The sequence below is a fragment of the Cololabis saira genome, chromosome 22 (genome assembly GCF_033807715.1).
Source record: "Cololabis saira isolate AMF1-May2022 chromosome 22, fColSai1.1, whole genome shotgun sequence".
In the NCBI taxonomy this organism is placed as follows: domain Eukaryota; kingdom Metazoa; phylum Chordata; class Actinopteri; order Beloniformes; family Belonidae; genus Cololabis; species Cololabis saira.
This window is the reverse complement of record NC_084608.1, coordinates 23466365-23485661: the sequence shown is the minus strand read 5'-3', so window position 1 is coordinate 23485661 and position 19297 is coordinate 23466365. Positions and strand designations below refer to the sequence as shown.

General features: G+C 41.6%; 2 protein-coding genes across 2 annotated transcripts in view; one reads left to right on the top strand and one right to left on the bottom strand.

Moving 5' to 3' along the window:
* The first annotated feature begins 448 nt into the window (after positions 1–448).
* Positions 449–4661, top strand: LOC133423287 (TNFAIP3-interacting protein 1-like). The gene is made up of 10 exons (XM_061713465.1): positions 449–485; positions 1697–1800; positions 1893–1983; positions 2232–2306; positions 2394–2459; positions 2546–2659; positions 2745–2876; positions 2964–3041; positions 3664–3789; positions 3868–4661. Exons 2-10 carry the CDS (start codon positions 1715–1717, stop codon positions 3955–3957), a joined length of 858 nt encoding a protein of 285 aa, XP_061569449.1. The 5' UTR covers positions 449–485; positions 1697–1714; the 3' UTR covers positions 3958–4661.
* Positions 4662–7588: 2927 nt separating this feature from the next.
* The window catches only part of si:dkey-192l18.9 (F-box/LRR-repeat protein 7), a 39852-nt gene continuing 28143 nt past the window's right edge, over positions 7589–19297 (bottom strand). The window contains exons 3-4 of the mRNA XM_061713412.1: positions 12647–13258; positions 7589–8565 (exon numbers count right to left, since the gene is read on the bottom strand). Of these exons, the coding sequence (XP_061569396.1) occupies positions 7829–8565; positions 12647–13258 (1349 nt within the window). The 3' untranslated portion in view covers positions 7589–7828. The remainder of the gene's footprint in view (positions 8566–12646; positions 13259–19297) is intronic.

Here is a 19297-nt window from a genome sequence, read left to right as displayed (position 1 = left end):
ATGTTTATTGAATCCTATTATTTTCAATAACTAAGTTAAAAAAATGTGGGAACAGTATTCATAATTTAATATGCTATTTTTTGAGTATCACTTGTCAGCTTTTGGCGACACAAATGAAGAAACAAAACAGCTTGACGTCACAGACTGGACATTTATCATTTTGTTTTCTGGTTTTTCTTCTTTTTTTTCAGTGTGCCGTCAGATTTGTCTCTTAGTCATCGATTCGTACTGTAAACACATCATTGATTACCGCACGCGCTGTTGATCAACCGCCTGTACTTTCCTTTCCTGCGACAATAAAAAAAAAAGAAAAAAGTCGGTCAGCGGAGCTCGTGGGAGCGCACAAGCCCACGGAGGGAACCCCGCCCGCTGATTGGATGACGGGTGAATCACGTGACAGGGTTTCCTCTTATAAAATCCCCGGCAGCCGTCAGAGTTTCAAAGCAGCGCCGCTGAAGCACAAGTGAAGTCACAGAGACAGTAGGGTGAGTCTGCCGGGCTTTAATGTTGACTCCTGCGCTTTTACAAGTATTTACATGGTCAGTAATTGGTTAAAGTCTCAGTTTCTTTAAAATAAACACATTTTCTACACTTTTGAGCAGTTAAATGGCATTTATAATATATCACAGATACCTAAAACAGGTTTTCCTGATATGTCTTTTAGTATCTTCGTGAATACGAAGGGAAAACCAAGGGTCATGGATTATTTTTTGCTTTTGAATATTTTGTAATTCATTTTACCTTTTGAAACACACAAAGGTAAAGTAGAGCAGGTACCCTGTGGGTGTTTATGTGTGTAAGATGGAGCTGGGATCCTTTACATCTTGTGTGGGTTTGAATGAACTGTCATGTTGAGCAACTTTAAGGAAACTGAACCTTTTACAGCAGCTATCTCTACATGGATCATATCAGGGCTTATCAAAATTATTATCAACCCATGTATGTACGTCATACATCATACGTCATACATACGTCATACGTCATTTAATCGTTTATTTTATTAATATTGTTTATTATATGTTATTTTGTCTTTATTTAATTTTATTTTTCATGTCGGTTATTTTTCTTACATTCTTTTACCTTATTCATTGTATTAATGAGTAATAAATATTCTAAAATATCAATAAGTAAAAATTGTATTCAAATGTTACTGCTAAAATTATTACATTTTTTTCTGTTTAGGGGTATTTTTTAGATTTAAAATTGTATTTTAATAATGTTTATTGAATCCTATTATTATCAATAACTAAGGTAAAAAAATGTGGGAACAGTATTCATCATTTAATATGCTATTTTTTGAGTATCACTTGTCAGCTTTTGGCGACGCAAATGAAGAAAAAAAACAGCTTGACGTATTTAAACCCCTAATGTAGGCTAGTTTAAGAGCATCACAGATGCCAATGACCTATATTCATGTAACTTATTGATTGATTGATTGATTGATTGATTGATTGAAACCTTTATTGTCCCCTCTGGGGAAAATTAGTTGCCAAACAGCTATTGACATTCAAAAAGAGGAAGACAAACAGAAAAAACAGAGTCGACAATACAACAATACATATAAACACCCTGCTGGTCCAACAAACACACAAGAATAAGCAGCCAATCATCATGCTCTGGTGAAATGAGTGGAAAGACTGAGGATGCTGATCTTTATGGATGGACATTGTCATGTAAGTCCTCTGTATTTTGACAGAACCATCATAGAAACACAATGGACAGGCCGCCTGTGAAGAAGCTGGAGTTCAGAGATGCCAGTCAAACCCACAGATTTCGTCCATCACAGGCTCACACAGACAGGTGAGGTGCATCCCATCGCACACTGCCCATCCTGGGCTGAATAATCAGATGGGTTTGTCATGGATTTCCCGCTCAAACTGTCTGTTTTTCAGGTATGAGGTTTGCTTACCAGTCGGCTCAGCTGCAGACCAGCGTCTCACGGCTGCAGAGTTTCATCCCGATGTCCTGCGGGAAAACACTCAGGTTGGTGATATTAACAGATGAGGTTACGTTTTTTTTAGTCTTACGAATCGCTTACCGCAAAGACATAACTAAAATTCTTCATGTTGCCACAGCAGACGGCTGCAAAACTTCCAAAAATGTGTAAAAGGAAGTCCGCAAATGCGGTCACGTTGCATAACTGTACATGGAGTCAGAGGCGCTCGGCTGCTTATGGATGTCTTGAACGCCCCATAATAACGCTTCCTCATTTTCTCTTTTGTGTGGCTTAGTTGGAGGAGTTTTCTCAGAGCAGTGATGTCAGTCTGAAAACACAGATTCTTATGATGGAGGAGCAGAGGAAAGAGGTGAGAGGCACATTTCAGAACTGAACTTTATCAAAACAAAACACCTTGTTTTAGTACTCACATTTGTATTCTTTCTGTCTTACTCAGCTTCTTTCTATTAATAAAAAATGGGCAAAAGAGTACAGAACCATGGTGCAGTATTACAAAGAGAAGGTAAGACACTCGTATTTGTCAGATCATCCCTTACTGTATTATGTTGTAGTATTTATGTAATAATTATTTTTCTACCTAATGCATAGGTCCAGCTTTTAAAGGCATTAGAGCAGCATGATCAGTCTGAAGAGGAGACAAGTGACGAGCAGCAGAAGGACGTCACGCTCTGTAAAAAACTACGAGTCAAGACAGACACATGGGTAAATATGGCATTTTCAGGCATTTCCACAGATTCAATCATCTGACTTCACAGCTCACGGTTTCCTCTTTGGAAATTCTTCACAGACTGGAGGAGAAGGGGAGGTCAACGGCGAGTTCCCCACAGCAGAGAGGGAAGCAAAAGCGCTGCGGCTGCAGAACAGCAGCCTGACCCGCAGGGGGCAGCACCAGCACGAGGAGATCCAGAGACTGAACAAGGTGAGACTGCTGCTGCTGCAAACACACACCACATACACACTCTTCACTCAGTCTGGTCCTAACGGCAGGGTGTGTGTGTTTGTGCAGGCGTTGGAGGAGGCTCTCCTTCCCACTCAGCCTCACGGGACGAACAGTGAAACACTACAACACATCTGGAAACATCAGGTGAGTTTGGTTGCCAAACATCCACAAAAATGTTCTATGGTTGTTGTCCAAAATAGCAAAAAGTGAATTAAGCACAAACTTAAACATGGCTTTTGATGCTGAATATAAAACTATATAAATCTTTTTTTTTTTTTTTTTAACTCTGAATATTTTGTTTGCTTGCACAAATGTAAACTGTATTCTCCAATTTTTTCTAATTCCTTTTTCTTTTTTCTCTTTCTACTATGATAGGGTTTGTCATGAAAAATAACCTTTCTCTCGATTATGATAATTTTTTTCTTGCAAAATTAGTGTTTCTCATAATATTTAGACTTTTTTAACAGTAGATTTTTTTGTAATATTATACTTTTTACCTTATAAAAATTACATTTTTATTATTTTAGTTTTTTCTCTTAAAACAGGACTTTTGTTGTTCTAAAAAAACTTTTCTCTTTCAATTTTTCTCATATTTTCCTTATTTTATCATTATTAGCTGGCTTTAAAACATCACTATAGTTAAACACAATTTTATTGACGTCAGAATGCTTTTACGGTCGGTGCAGACTACTGTTAAAATACTGTAAAGTATTTGCCCCTATCTGCAGCCCCACTTATGCTCTGTTTTATTGTGACTCTTGTTTAGGCTGACGTCTACAAGGAAGACTTTTTGAAAGAGCGCAAGGACAGGGAGAAGCTGCACGAGAGGTATCTGGAACTGGAAAAGAGGTTCAGAAAGGTCCACAACGAGCTCCGTGTCCTCAAGTCGGAGGTACTTCAAAGATTTTTGTGCTAGCAGTTTCCAGCCTTTGGTGGGACCGATTTTTAAACTGTATAATTGCTCTTCTAGGTGACTTGGAATCAACCCGTGCAACGCTGTTCCTGCACAAATCAAGCCAAAGGTCCAAACCACCAACACATCCAACGACAGAGACGCTAAGCCCTCGGCAGCAACAGTGAAGCCGGATGCCCCCCCGAGTGTTTAGGCTTAAATACTGCAATGCACTTTATTGGAAGTCTTCAATGTAAGAGATTATACTAGTTTTTCATGCAGAACATCTGGGAGAACCATCTGCTGCAGCTTCAGGTCCTTGAAGAGACTTAAACTGCTGCACTGCCAAGAACACTAGTCAATTTACTGAAACAGGCTGCACAAAGGGATATTTCTGTTTTTCATCACCTGCAACATGAAGCAGGATTGAAGCAGCAGCATGATGGCCTGATTTGATGATCTTCAGACACTGAAGCCATGCTGTGTCTCCAAGCACTGCCTACACTATATTACCTCAAAGATGTTTAACCTCTCAGGACAGGAGGACAGCGAACCTCATCACTCAGGACGTCAGCGTGCTGGATATTCCCTGAGCCGCCTGCTCGTAGATTCTCTTTGTACAATATATTTATGTTTGTTTAAGTGATTATAAGGGACTTTTCTATTTATTTTACAGTAATAATGTCATGAGTAGTTGGGCATGTTTGTCCAGTTTCAGACATGCAGGAATGGCAGCTGTGTCTCTCGTGTGAGATGGAAACAACACATTTATCACTGATTCACTAGACTCAAATTGTAAGTCTATACATTGTTTAGTTTGTACACTCTTTGTGTTGTGGGAAAATAATAATAATAATAATGTATAAATAAAAATTCATGAATATTCACATGATGCTTCACATGGCACTTCCATCAAATCTGCTATCTTCAGTTTTTGCATATCTGAGTTCTAAAAAAATGTTTGAAGAGATAAACTACGTAGAATATTGTATATAATATACGCTAACTAAACTAAAGTGTCAGATTTGCTCATTTGATACTAGTATCAGCCAAAAGAAAACATGTAAATAACCTTTTTCTTAGATTCATGGATACATTTCTTGTGGCTGTTCTTTTAAAAGTGCTTCTCATTAGATTATTACATCAGTATACTGTTGTTAAAGTGGGTGAGTTTCTAGAGTTGGAGGCTCTCGGTGGAACAACCCCACCGGAGGGGACAGGACCCACGTAGAAAAATTTGTGAGAAAATATTTAAAAGGGAAACAGATGAAAGAAAAATGTCCACCTTACTCAGAAAGGCAGATACCACCGACAGATACCTCGGTAACTGTGACTCACGCTGCCTCTTCTGTTACAAACCACTAAGAACTGAGCCGAGAAAATCCAGGTTCTGGGCGTGTGTTCTCATCTCAAGAACGGCAACAGTGAGTCATCGAGTTAGTAACTTCAGAGCGGATTATTGTAATCAAGCAGGTTTGGAAACTGAAAGGATGAATGACAATGATTCAGACTGATGAGGAGCTGATAAAGTGCAGCACTGCACTGACCTCTGGTGGTGGACAGCCAGAACTGCAACAGACGAGCAATAATAAAAGTCTAACAGAAAACAAATGGATTGTAATAAATATATCTTTTACATATATTATAGTATGAGGGAACATACCTGAAAACAGTCCAAGAGCATGTGTTGTTGCTGTACCAGCTACGTGCTGATAAAAAGCCCGGCTTTCTTTCCTTGACTTCTTTTTTTTTTTTTTTTTCGAATGGTGAAAATAAAAAAATAAGTAAATAAATATAGGGTGGGCTATGTATGGGTAGGATCAGATTATACAAATATATACATATAATAATAATACTCATAATAATAATATTTAATTAATAACTGATAAATAAAGTAAGAGAAGGGGGTAATGAATTAATTAAATAAGTAATCTAGAATATAATAATAAATATCTATCATCAGAATCCTCTGAACATGCAAAGTAGTAAATAATGGCAATCTATACAAAGATACACATATTCGTTCAGAAAAGAAAAGGAAAATAAGTAACAATACATTTTTTTCCTTATTGAATCTAGTGTGTGTGTGTGTGTGTGTGTGTGTGTGTGTGTGTGTGTGTGTGTGTGTGTGTGTGTGTGTGTGTGTGTGTGTGTGTGTGTGTGTGTGTGTGTGTGTGTGTGTGTGTGTTTGTGTGTGTGTGTGTGTGTGTGTGTGTGTGTGTTATCTTGACTTCTAAGGTGGACGTACTTCTCTGCAGGGTGCAGACTAGCTGGACCTGCCTGTACTCTAGAACTGCCATCTTCTGAAAAGTAGAAATCTCATAGAGTAAATAAATAAAAAACAAACAAACAAATCAGGCTAATAACAACAGTTGTTGTTTTCCTCGGCGTCCAAACAATGATGAGGGTGTTGTTGAAGGGAAAGAAGAGCGACTGCAGCGCAGCAAGCGTGCCCCCGGTCTCACTTCTTAAAAATGCGCTGCTGGCACCAAATTCAACATGAGCACATATTTTCCAAAGGAAAAAAAGACGATTTCTGTGACTCAACATTTTCAATTAAACGTCGGCTTTAAATGATTTTTTCTAATCACATCATCCTGTTTTTAATTTGCGCTCCACACAGAAATCCAACCTTTTTGGAAACCAGCTTGTATTAATCCATAAATGGAATTCCGAGATAGTCCCACTGACTTTATGACTCATAAACATGCAGATTTTAGAAGAAATTTATTGGCACAGTTATAGCAGCAATGTGTTTCTCTTTATTTCCAACAATGATCCCATTACATGTTGTTTCTATTGGCAGTAACATTCCTCTTAGGTAATAGTAATCTTAATAAACACAGATGTAATGTGAAATATGAGCGTTGGAGCTCAGTTGAAGTGATTGTCAGTACAGCTGCATAAAGTGCCCATGCACACAACACCAAGTAAGTGAAACGGCTAACTACGTTGTCATTCTCCAGACCTGCTTTGATGCTACATTCTCAGTGATTTAGTCTGACAATACTGTTTATAAATAGTTGGAATAATGCATCATAGTGATTATGTTTCAAGGCCTTAAGGTGATGATGACTTTTATAATAAAATATATATTACAGGGCTTTTAAATGCTAAGACAACTGTACCCAGTGCTCAGTGTTGTAGCACGTTTAAAAAAAGTTAATTATGATGCCGGAGGAAAAGGTAACATACTGAAATACTGTACTTGTCTGCCTTTTTACAGATAAATATGTTAAATACATTCTGTTGAGTTTTTTTTTGTTGTTTTTTTTTTAAGGACAGCATTTACTTACACCGAGTTAGGGTTGCCAACCGGCCCTTGAAAAACGGAATCGTCCCGTATTTATAAACTAAAGTATGCGTCACGTATTGAGCTGAAAAGGGACGCACTTTGTCCCGTATTACTGTGAGAGTCAAAAAATAGTCAATGGAAAATGGGATTGAGCTGTTGAGTTCATACGTTATTTTTTTCTGTTTTACTACAACTGTAGCCTCCAGTCATGGCCTTTTGAGGCAAAAATATGTTTACAAGTTTTCTACAGACTTTCTGTTTTCACTTTCACTTGTTATTGCACTAAAAATGTGCACTATTACGGAATGGATGTTCTGCTTTCTTTCTATTGTTTTAAGATAAGCAGGACAGGTTTCTGTTTAAGAAAGATGCTTATTTTATTCAGTTCATTTTGTTATTTTGTATTAAAGTGAATTGCTGGATTTGTTTTCCATGGGTTCATGGCATTCAAAAATATGCATCTAATTCAATTCAGGTTCGAGTCAAATAGTTTCACTCGTTTCACTCACAAAAAAGGGGCTTAAAAAATTCCCCACGCCAGGAAGGGTGAAGGCAACCGGGTTGATGAGGTGTCCCTTATTTATTTCTCAGGGAGTTGGCAACCCTACACCGAGTGGATTCAAAAAGTCAAAATCTAGCCAGTATTGCACACCAGTTTTCAACCTATTCTGACACGTCTGCCGACATCGTAGCAGGACTATTACAACATCCACTTGTCGGAGGAGCGGTCCGGGGACTCGGGTCTCAGTAAAAAGCCGGGTTCGTGTGCTCGATGACGCAGCGCCGGCAGTGGCGCCTGACGAAGCGCAGGGCCTCCGGCGACACCTCGCAGTCCTGCACGTTGAGCAGCTGCAGCTCGCAGCAGTTGGCCGCCAGAGCCTTGAGTCCCCTGCCCGTCACGCTCTCGCAGGCCCGGAGGCTGACCCGCCGCAGGCCCTGGCAGTACATGGCCAGCTGCTCCAGCCCGCTGTCCGACACCAGCGGGCACTTCCCCACGTCCAGGGACTTGAGTTTGGGGCAGCTCCTGGCCAAGTGGTTCAGGCCGTGGTCCGTGAGCCCCTCGCAGCCCCTGGCGTTCAGGTAGCGCAGCCTGGGGCAGTAGCGGGCCACGTAGCGGATGCCCACGTCCGTGATGCGGGTGCAGTGGGCCACGCTCAGGTAGCGCAGGCAGCCCTCCAGCCGGGCCACCTCGCGCAGGCCGAAGTCCCCGACCAGGCGGCAGTCGCTGAGGCTCAGCTCCTTTATGGACGGGCAGTGGAGGGCCAGGTGGCGCAGGGCCTCGTCCGTCAGTCTGGTGCAGCGGCGCAGGTACAGGTGGGTGAGGCGAGGGCAGTGGGAGGCGATAGTTCGCAAACCCTCGTCCTCAAGTGAAAAGCAGTCGGTCATGTCCAGGTAGTGGATGGAGATCTGCTGGCCGTGCATGGGGGAGAGCTGCAGCGAGGCCTCCTGGGTAAGACTGATGCATGTCACCTTGGAGCAGCCTGGAAGGAGACGAGGGAGAAGTTAATCATCCATCCTACTTTGGTTGTGAAGATAATCTCAGTAATATGGATGTATGGGCCTTTATACAGCAGACACATAACCCTGCAGTCAAAAACTGCAAAATTGCAGACTTTTTCAGTGATATTGGTATTGAAAATTTTAAAGGGGACCTATTATGGCATCTAATACCTATTTTAAACAGGCCTTGAATGTCTTAAAAACAAGCTTTTGATTGTTTTTGCTAAATAAATTAGAAAATCAGCCTCTAAACCATGTCTTTATCATCCCAGTCTCTAACCTCATTATCTATGCGGTATTCTGAGTGGGCGGGGCTATGATAATGAGGAACTGTGCTGATTGGCTGCCTGAATGACGCGATACGCCGCTACGAAAAAATGGCGGAAGCTCCGGCCGGCGGAGTTAGTTGTGGGCGTGGTTTCACGCATCGGAGGCCAACCTATGTAAATCGCATTTTGGTTACGTAACGACGGGAGCAGAATCTTATTGGCTCGTAGAAACCACATCACACTGGACAGAATCTGCAGGCTCGTAGAAGTCACATCACACTGGACGGCTCATCCGGGCGGCTGTACAGACACTGCAGAATTTGGTTGCTTTCCTCCTTCTCTGAGTTGGCCGGCTGAGGGGAGACCACTTTATATATGTTAAAGCAAGAGAAAACGTGTTTTTCATAATAGGTCCCCTTTAAAGCCACACTAAGTAGTAATACCAGCCCTGACCACATGGGGTCAGCATTACCACAAGAAAGTTCATGTTCCATCTCCTGATCTTAGACACAACAAAGTCCACTTCTTGTGGGACAGTGTTATTAGACACATCTGTGTCTTTACCATGGAGTGAAGGGTTTTTTTTTTCAAGACATTTTTCTAATTCGACACTTGACTTGACTAACAACAGACCAAAGATATCTTTCCAGGAAAAGAACCTCATATCAGATCTCAAACATTATGGTGGAAGTGTTGTGGTTTGGGGTTACTTTGCTTCCTCAGCGAGTGATAAATCAGTGCCGGATTCTGTGGTTTAACTTTCCGGACTCAGTATTTACAGTGAGAAGCTGGTGTTTTTAAAGCTGTCTTGGGGGCCGTACCTAGTGGCCGTGAGGAGTATTACACCCTAACCACACGACGCCTGACAGGAAATGACGATGGCCATCTTCTACTAGTCGATGGCTTTAGTCCAATGCCTGTCCCGGAGGTCTGCTGTCCTCCACGTTTGAGATGTTTCTCTGCTTCAACAAACCTGACACGGATGACTGCGTCACTAACAGATTTGTGCAGACCTCCATCACAAGCTGATGATGATCCATTCATGCAAATCCGGTGCGTTGAGCTCAGCAGGGAAACATCTAAAAGGACAGGGATTCAACACTGGTGCTCTAGTCTAACAGGTTTTTTGGGTGGTAAAAATGTCCATGTCACTGTTAGATAGCTGTGGCTTTCATGGAAAATGCCCACAAGGAGGCGTTACTTCCTATGAAATGTATTCACCTTTCCCACAGGCAAATATTACATCTTATACTTTTGTTGAATAAATGAGTAGTTTTCAAAATCATTTCAAATTAAAATGTTACTATTTTTCCATATTGCACATATACTTAATTGATACTTTAACTGAAATACACCTAAATAGTACTTTATTACCTTATTCTCCAGTATTCTGTGGTTCTAACACGAGTGAAAGAGTCTCTAGTTCTCATTATTGTCATTCATTATGGAAGTCCGTTGTGAGAAATCTGAGCTTTTTTCCTCTTTTTGTGTATAAATCCCCTCTGAAGTTGTGCTCATGCGGTGGCTTCACTTACTGAGTCACTGCAGGCAAAAAAAGGGACTTTGAAAAAGACCAAAACCTTTGAAGACGCCCACTTCATACGCCACGCATTTACAGAACTCCAGTTTGGAAGCTATTTGTTTTTCAGGCAGAGCTGTGTGGATTTGGTCTGGAATCACTTACATTGAAACTAAACTGGGGTTTGGGGGGTGGTCTCTCTATTTCTACCAAAGACAGAATGATCATTACAGTAACTAATATTCTGTGCACGTACATGTGGATGAAGTTAAAAGAATTGCCACATGGGGGCACCAGAGTAAAACCTGCTTCACTTTTTACTCTACGAGATGCTTTAATGCAAATGTCACCAGTTGTGAAAGAAAAAAACCTGCCGCTCGTAACATTTAAGAATATAATTGATGTTGTAATTTTATATCTTTCAAATAAAAGGCAGAAGTTTTTAAGGGCATTCTTTATTTTTACAACAATGAGCTTGTTTCCTGGTGCTAATGGTGCAGACACGTCTCCCACCGTTCCCAGACCAGCTCAATGTTATTTGTGTCACTTTCCTAATGAAAGCAGCAGACTGCTGCTTTTACTTATGTTGAGGTAAGTTCTGCTTTCAGCTAAAGAAAGCCTTTCTTCTCCCACATGGGAGCTGAAGGTTGGCAGAACTTCTCCTGCTCCTCTAATGATTTTACCATCTTTACAAGAAATAACTGAAAGGCACCGAGTGGAGAAAAATCGTTGAGGTAAATCCACACATGTATGTGATGCAAGATTGCAGTCACCCTTTAATAAAAGACAAGTGATTCTTCTAGCTAAATGGTTTCTATGGAAGAGTATTAGAGCCAGGCAGGAGAAAAATAAAAATAATATTTTAGAGGAGGAAGAAAAAGTTGAAATGTCGAGAAAAAAGTCGAAATGTTGAGAAAAAAGTCGAAATCTCGAGAGTAATGTTGAAGTACAATTTCGAGAAAAAAGTCGAAATGTTGAGAAAAAAGTCCAAATTTGATGACGATATTGATTTGAAACACATATCACACATATGCAGTTGCATAACTTCAGAAACGTACCCTTAACGTTGCACTCCAAGGATGTAAGTTAGTTAGTTAGTTATGGCTGCTTCATGCATAGCTGTTATGGGCCAGAGGCAGTGGCGAAACTACCATATATGCAGACAATGCGACTGCATAGGGGCCCGCACGTGTCCAGGGCCCGCACGCGCAGGACCTGGGGACGTGCAGGCCCTGGACTTTTTTTTTTTTTTTTGAGGTGTGCGTGTTTAAATCAATGTTATGGGCTGGTTATAAAGATATATCTAGTTTAAATAAAAATTTTAATTTATAGATGATCTCGGATGATGCCGGTGTAGTGCGCATGTGTAACCCATATTTGCGTAGAGGAAGAGTTGGCGAGTGAGGAGAGGAAAGGAGTTAAGGCTGATTTATGGTTCTGCGTTACACCAACGCAGATTACGGCGTAGGGCACGCGGCGACGTGAACCTTACGGCGCGCATCGTCGCGTACCCTACGCCGTACCATACGGCGTCGATTTAACGCGGAACCATAATTCAGGCTTGAGAGTTGAACTGTTGTCAGGAATTAATTAATGACTTTGCCCAGCGGAAGGCCCGGAAAGTCAAACTGTAATTGTAAGTAATGACCCATTATTATTCATATTTGTTATAGTGATAGTCTATCACTAGTTTGTTTGTGTTTATGCGTGTTTATGATGTTTTTATTTGTGGTGTGCCGCCGTGCCACCAAATTTCAATCTGTGCGCTGTGTGGGTTTATTCTCAGCTGTTGGCACTGCCGGTGTTCTGTCGTACACTGGCGCACTGTGTGCGTTATGCTGTTGGTTATATGTGCTTTTTGTTGTGTTTATGCGCTATGATTGTTTTTATGTGGTGTTCTGCCGTGTCACCAAATTGCAATGTGCTTGTGTTATTGATGTGGATTTTTTTTAAACATATCTATCTGCGCTGTGGTTGTGTTAAGGGTTAAAGCTGTCAGTAGTGGCCGTTGTCATTTGAATGGTGATGCATCTGCTGTGAGATTGCGTCAATCACAGCGTTTCTGTTTTGCATTGTGATGGGCAGGGCCCGGTTTAATGATCTTGCATCGGGGCCCGGTGCTGAGTTGTTTCGCCACTGGCCAGAGGAGACATTTCGACTTTTTTCTCGTAGTGCACAATAAAAAAAAACCTTCCCTTCTCAAATATTTTCTCTCCTGCATGGCCCTAATACTCTTCCGTAGGTTTCTGTTGCTTTTTCCCGGCGCATGTTTACCTGAGAGGTTCAGGTGCTCCAGGTTGGGGCAGCGGGACACCACCTCGAACACGGCCTCGTTGGAGATGTTGTAGCAGCCGGCGACCTCCAGGTGCCGCAGCTCGGGGGAGCTCTGCGCCACCACGTGCAGCCCGCGGTCGGTCAGCCGCTTGCAGCCGTTCACCACCACCGTCTCCAGCGTCAGACACACGTTGGGCGTGTCCTGGCACAGCCGGTGCGTCAGCACCCTGATGGCGCGGTCGGCGTGCAGCAGCTCCCCCGTCAGCCGGATGGTGCTCCACAGCCGCGGGTCCCACGCCAGGTTGTACCAGCGGCGGCAGACGCGCGCGCAGCGGCAGAGCTGGTTGGTGGGGAGGTGGGCGAGGATCTGCAGCAGGCTGTGGTCGGGCAGGCGGTCGATCGGGGCGTGGTGGTGGCTTTTGGACTGCCTGGAGCGGGTGTGGGTGCCGGGCTGAGGGTGGATCACGGCCACCGTCTCGGCGGGGGCCGAGGATGAGGAGGATGAGTTGGTTTCATGGCCGTTGCTGGAGAGAGCTGGCGAGGAGAGGGACGAGGACTTGGAGGGCAGGATCAGGCCCGGGCTGGGGGTGCTCAGCGTTCTTGTGCTGTTCTCTAAACAGGGATGAAAAGAAAGACAAATTGAGATAATCTTCTTAATTTAAAGGGGACCTATTATGAAAAACACGTTTTTTCTTGCTTTAACATATATAAAGTGGTCTCCCCTCAGACTGCCAACTCAGAGAAGGAGGAAAGCAACCAAATTCTGCAGTGTCTGTACAGCCGCCCGGATGAGCCTTATAGATTCTGCTCCATTTCAATTGCCAAAAGGCAATTTACATAGATTGGCCTGCGATGCGTGAAACCACGCCCACAACTAACTCTGCCGGCCGGAGCTTCCGCCATTTTATCGCGTCATTCAGGTAGCCAATCAGCGCAGAGCCTCATTATCATAGCCCCGCCCACTCAGAATCCTGCATAGATAATGAGGTTAGAGAATGGGAAGATAAAGACATGGCTCAGAGGCTGAATTTCTAATTTATTTAGCAAAAACAATCAAAAGCTTGTTTTTAAGACATTCAAGGCCTGTTTAAAATAGGTATTAGAGGCCATAATAGGTCCCCTTTAAATAAGAAGATTTAATGTGCTGTCCTGGGAAGAGACCCGTACACCTCTTCTCATGCACATAACTCTTCTTTAGTCCAAAATAACAAAACGTTAGCTCTCGACACGGTCTCTTCTCACTGGAAGCAGACAAGTGACTGCAAAAAGAACTGCGGTTTTTGAGTTGGAACTCGTGTGGATGGGAAAAAAGCAGTGAAATCAAACCTTTTGGTTTGGATTCACAAATATTTAAGTGGGTTATGAGGCCTTTTATTAGTGTGTCATATATTCTCCCATCAACAATGGTGCACAAAGCCAGACTTGTGGAGCTGGGAATTGGAATGAATGACCATCTTTAAATGTGGAGGAAACTGAGACAGAACTTTATTTACAGTTATTATACCAGAATTAACTCGTATGTCCAGAATATTTACACTCAGCTTATCCTGGAAAAAATAATTCTCAACTTTTCTACTGATGTTTTCCTAAATTGCATTGGTCTTCAACCCTGGTCCCCAGGACCGGCAGTGATGCATGTTTCAGATGTTTCCTGATACAAACGATGTCTTTAACAGCTGTGTGCAGCCCTTGATGACACGCTGATGACGACCATTAATTAGAATCAGGTGTGTTGATGCAAGGCAGCATCTGAAACACCTGGTGTTCTGCAAATTTCTGCTGCTTTGCCAAAAAATGCTCCCTAATGGTTTTCTACCTTTGTAGAGCTACAATGTTACTGTGTTTTACTCCCTAGCCCACTTAGTTTCCCCCCAAGTGATCCTTGTCGCTTGCCAGGCTGTCATTGTAAATAAGAATGTTTTCTTAATGACCTGCCTGATTAAATAAAGGTGAATGACTGAATGAATATCAAATAAAGCGATAGAATTGTGTTTTTTTTCTCTTTATCGTATAATGTTCACAAAGTGTTATGCAATTCATGTCATGGGTCGTGTATTTTGAAGGATCAAATACTCAACATCCCATATTATCAATTTTACATTGTGCAAGAAATGATGGGCGTGACAATCAAACTTTTCAAATCGACTGTGCACGTGCGCAGAACCACAGAGTAGCATTTCTCGGCAGGTAGCAAGGATTGGCAGAACACCGGGACAGGGAGTCCTGATGAGCAGGGTTCAAGACAATTGCTCATATTTTTGTTTTTCGTTTTTCTATTCATTTGAATTTAAACACAAATAGCAGAGCTGATGCCAACTTAGCTTTGCCACTTGCACAGTCTTCTAAGTTTCTTGTAATTGTCGGCCTATGTGAATGTATAAATGATTTAGGAGTTGTGCTAGAGCTATGCTAGCAGTACCAGATTAAAATAAGATGTCTCAAAGTCAGCATGCTATGTCCACTTTAAACATTCACAGAGAGGCAACAGCACATCCACATCACCTAGTGACCTAAGGTGGGGTGGTTTATTTTGTGGATTTATCATTTAAAGGGGACCTATAATGAAAAACATGTTTTTTCTTGCTTTAACATATATAAAGTTGTCTCCCCTCAGCCTGCCAACTCAGAGAAGGAGGAAAGCAACCAAATTCTGCAGTGTCTGTACAGCCGCCCGGATGAGCCATCCAGTGTCATGTGACTTTTACGAGCCGTTCACATTCTGCTCCCGTCCTTAGGTAACGACGGGAGCAGATTTCCATAGGTCGGCCTCCGCTACATGAAACCACGCCCACAACTAACTCCGCCGGCCAGAGCTTCCGCCATTGTTCCGAAGCGTATGTGAATCGTGTGGCTGTTTCAACAGCGAGGGACAGTAAAAATTAGGTTTTGTTATCGACACTCACCCTCATAAAAGGATCAGTACCAACAGTACGGACCCGGCAACTGCACACGAGTCAGCGGTAAGTGACGTTAATTTTTTATTAATTAATATTTGACTACAGGTAACACCGGAGCTCGGGTGAGTGGCTCCGGTGGCTCCAACGGAGCCACTCACTCGTTAGGTAACACCGGAGCTCTATTAGTACCGTAATACATTTTTTTCTGTTGATGGTTTCCAATCTTCCAAGCACCTGAAGCTGTTCAAGTACGACACCTTCAGAAGAAGTCCTTCCTTGAGCCAGCAATAGTGCAAAAATGTTATTTATATACAACTTGGTGTATATAAACAGTGTATGGTGTATATAATGTGTTAAATGTTATTTTATTTTTTTTAACAATAAATGTGCCATTTGTGAACATTCAGTGTTGTGATTTCTTTACAGTTAACATGATTCATTTGTCTTGTAACATAAGAAATGAAATGATGAGAAATCGGAGTAAATAACTGTGGTGTACCTGTTTAGAATTAAATAAAATCTTCCTGTGTGAATTAGTGTGAAGACGAGGTGACCCGGTTCCTCTTCAGGGAACTAAAGGCTGATTTATGGTTCCGCGTTACACCAACGCAGAGCCTACAGCGTAGGGTACGCGTCGATTTAACGCAGAACCGTAATTCAGGCTATAAGATCCGTTTACACCGTGTCATAACTGCATGCGAGCGTCCGACTATCGCGTCGAGCTGCGTGACATCGGACGCTCTCTGTCCACACTGAAACCCTTAAACTCACGGCCAGTTAGGACAGTCCAACAGAAAATAAAGCAATGGAATTGATTTTGTCGCTGAAGCTCGCATGGGACACACTTTAATTGTGTACGGAGCCGGCTCTTCTGCCCAGAGAGGCTTTGTGTCCTCCCCTGCTACACGTCATTCAGGCAGCCAATCAGCACAGAGCCTCATTATCATAGTCTCCCCGCCCCTCAGGATCCCACATAGAGAAGGAGGTTAGAAGCGGTAAAAATAAAGACACGGCCCAGAGGCTGAATTTCTAATTTATGTAGAAAAAACAAGCTTTTGATTGTTTTTAAGACATTCAAGGCCTGTTTATACAGTAAATGCCATTAAATGCATTTAATATACTTTATGATGTACATCAGATGGATTCCCCAAAGATACATGAGTTAATCAGCTCATGTAATAATCTGCCAACTTTGTTGCCACCCAGTGAGCAGCTAATGCAACGCGAATGTAACAATTTTAACTAAATTCTCTAAAGTTTCAAGACAGGTCATAAAACTGAGGCAGCTCAAACTGAAACATCCTGACTTTTATACTCTGGGAAGGAACAGCATGTCCTAAAGTATAACATCTTAAAGCATCTTTGCATTAGACCCACAACCCTTGTTTTGACATCATCACATTTTTTCTCAACCAAACAAATAAACCTGATCCAGACCACAGACAGTTGCTTAGTCGCACTAATAATGGCCAACAGAACAATATTTATGTATGAAAAAGGAAGAAGAATGTGAAATAAATAAAATAAATAATGTTTCACTGTGTCTGTGCTTGAAAGGATGAGTTGTAAATTGTTTGGGAAAGGGATAAATAATAGACAAAGAACTAAGCTGTGTAGTTCAGCGTTGAGCGTGGTGGTGCCACCCCAGCAGTTATCGTCACCGAGGAGGAGTTTCCATGGATTTTGTTATCATGTTTGGAGATGTTTGGGAAAAAGCGTGTAACATTTATCAGCCGGGCGTTGGTGCAGCACTCGCGGAGCCGCTCCACCAGATGAACTGGGAGCAGCTGAGGCCGTTGAAAACGGGCCTGACAATACTCAGTCAGATCTGTGTAAACAAGGAGGCCCCTTCTGACTGATGGGCCCTGATTGTGTGAAGACGCAGCTGGGAGAAGTGCTGGCTGGAACCCATCATCGTGGCGTGACACGCAGCCATCCTTCGTCGACTTAAGCCCCGAGTTGCAGCATTGCGCCAGTGCATTTCAGCGAGTTTCTCTGATACTGTCTGTGACTGCTCGCCGCCTCTTGAATCCATCTTGTGCAAGCTGGAGGAGTTTAGGCAGGGCGATAGTTATCAGTGAGAGCGTTTAAAGAACTCAGGAATGTGATGTCACTTACAGTACAGCCGCCCAACCTTCAGTTTCCAGGCCTTTTTGGCAAAAAAATAAGTGATTAATCTTGTTTTGAATGAGATAGGTATGTGATGATGATGTCAAGTACATTCTCCAGTTTTCTTCACAAAGGATTTAGTCTCAATTGTACGACGGAGTAATAGGGCCAAACAAAAAAATAAAAAAAGGAAATTACGAGAATAAAGTCATAATGTAATGAGAATAAAGTCGTAAAATTACGAGAATAAAGTCATAATATTACGAGAATAAAGTCGTAAAATTACGAGAATAAAGTCATAATATTACGAGAATAAAGTCATAATATTACGAGAATAAAGTCGTAAAATTAGGAGAATGAAGTCATAATATTACGAGAATAAAGTCGTAATATATTATAAATATATAAATATAACTTCACAAGATGCTCAATATTCCTCATTTTAACACAGGGAGAAGAAGCTCTTCCTGTTAGAGTTCTCATAAATTATATTCTCATAATATTACGACTTTATTCTCGCAACATTACGACTTTATTCTCGTAATGTTACGACTTTATTCTCGTAATTTTACGACTTTATTCTCGTAATATTACGACTTTATTCTCATAATATTACGACTTTATTCTATTACGACTTTATTCTCGTAATTTTACGACTTTATTCTCATTATATTATGACTTTATTCTCGTACAATTGATAAGGCTAATATAAAAAAGAAAAAAACTACACTATGTATATGATAATATACAGTATCAATAATGATAAAAGACATGTTTCAAATGAAAAAAAAACGTTATAAGTATAAATGAATGAGAAAAAAATAAATAAGTGAATAGATGATTTGTCATAACTGAAGGCCGTCCAGACAGGAGTCAGTAGGGACTTTATGATCAATGACAGGAAGTGATTAATCTTTCCATGTTGGTGTGATTCGCTGAGTGCAGTTCAAAGGAAATGCTGGCTATTTCTGAAACCCCACACTGAAGTCAGAAAATGGTTAACTGGGGTTAGCGTTCTTTGTCAACACCTTGATTCGTCCAACTGCAGATACCTTGACAGACCACAAAGACGATGGACGAGAGGCTCATTTTGTTCCACTTAACTAAGTTTAAAGACACTGTGACTCAAAGAGGAATACTTTAGTGTGGAAAAACAAATCTCCAACAACCAGCAGGCCATTCAAGCTGTTCTCCTGAAATACACATGAAATCTGTGAGTGAACATCTGCAGCTCCTGGACAAACCTAAACTCTCCAACCTGTTTGTGTTTGAGGATATCTTGGGCTCGCACTCCGCTCTCCTTTGCTGAACGCATCTCTTCCTCATCAAATAAAGTATGAGCTTTAGCTAACAGGTAGAAAAACAATATGCATTCAAGTCCATGACTCAAAAAACAACTTAATTTCTGCTTAATACTTTCTGGAAACCCGAAACACGGTTAATAAAAAGGGCATGCCCTCCTCCTTTACTCTTACTGTTCTGTCTACAGGCTCTTTCTGCAGGTACTAGGAATGGGAGATATTTTACCGTTCACGATAAACCGTCCCACGGTAAGAATTTGTATCTCACGGTAAAAATGATAAATTGAGGAAATAAGACAGAAAGAAAGAAAGAAAGAAAGAAAGAAAAAAGGAAAGAAAGAAAT

What these genes read in the sequence shown, in the direction of transcription:
- LOC133423287 (XM_061713465.1), top strand. Translation starts at nt 1,715, where the DNA reads ATGGACAGGCCGCCTGTGAAGAAGCTGGAGTTCAGAGATGCCAGTCAA. An exon ending in TCACAGGCTCACACAGACAG is followed by an intron (nt 1,801 to 1,892) that starts GTGAGGTGCATC and finishes TCTGTTTTTCAG; the next exon opens with GTATGAGGTTTGCTTACCAG. An exon ending in AGATCCAGAGACTGAACAAG is followed by an intron (nt 2,877 to 2,963) that starts GTGAGACTGCTG and finishes GTGTTTGTGCAG; the next exon opens with GCGTTGGAGGAGGCTCTCCT.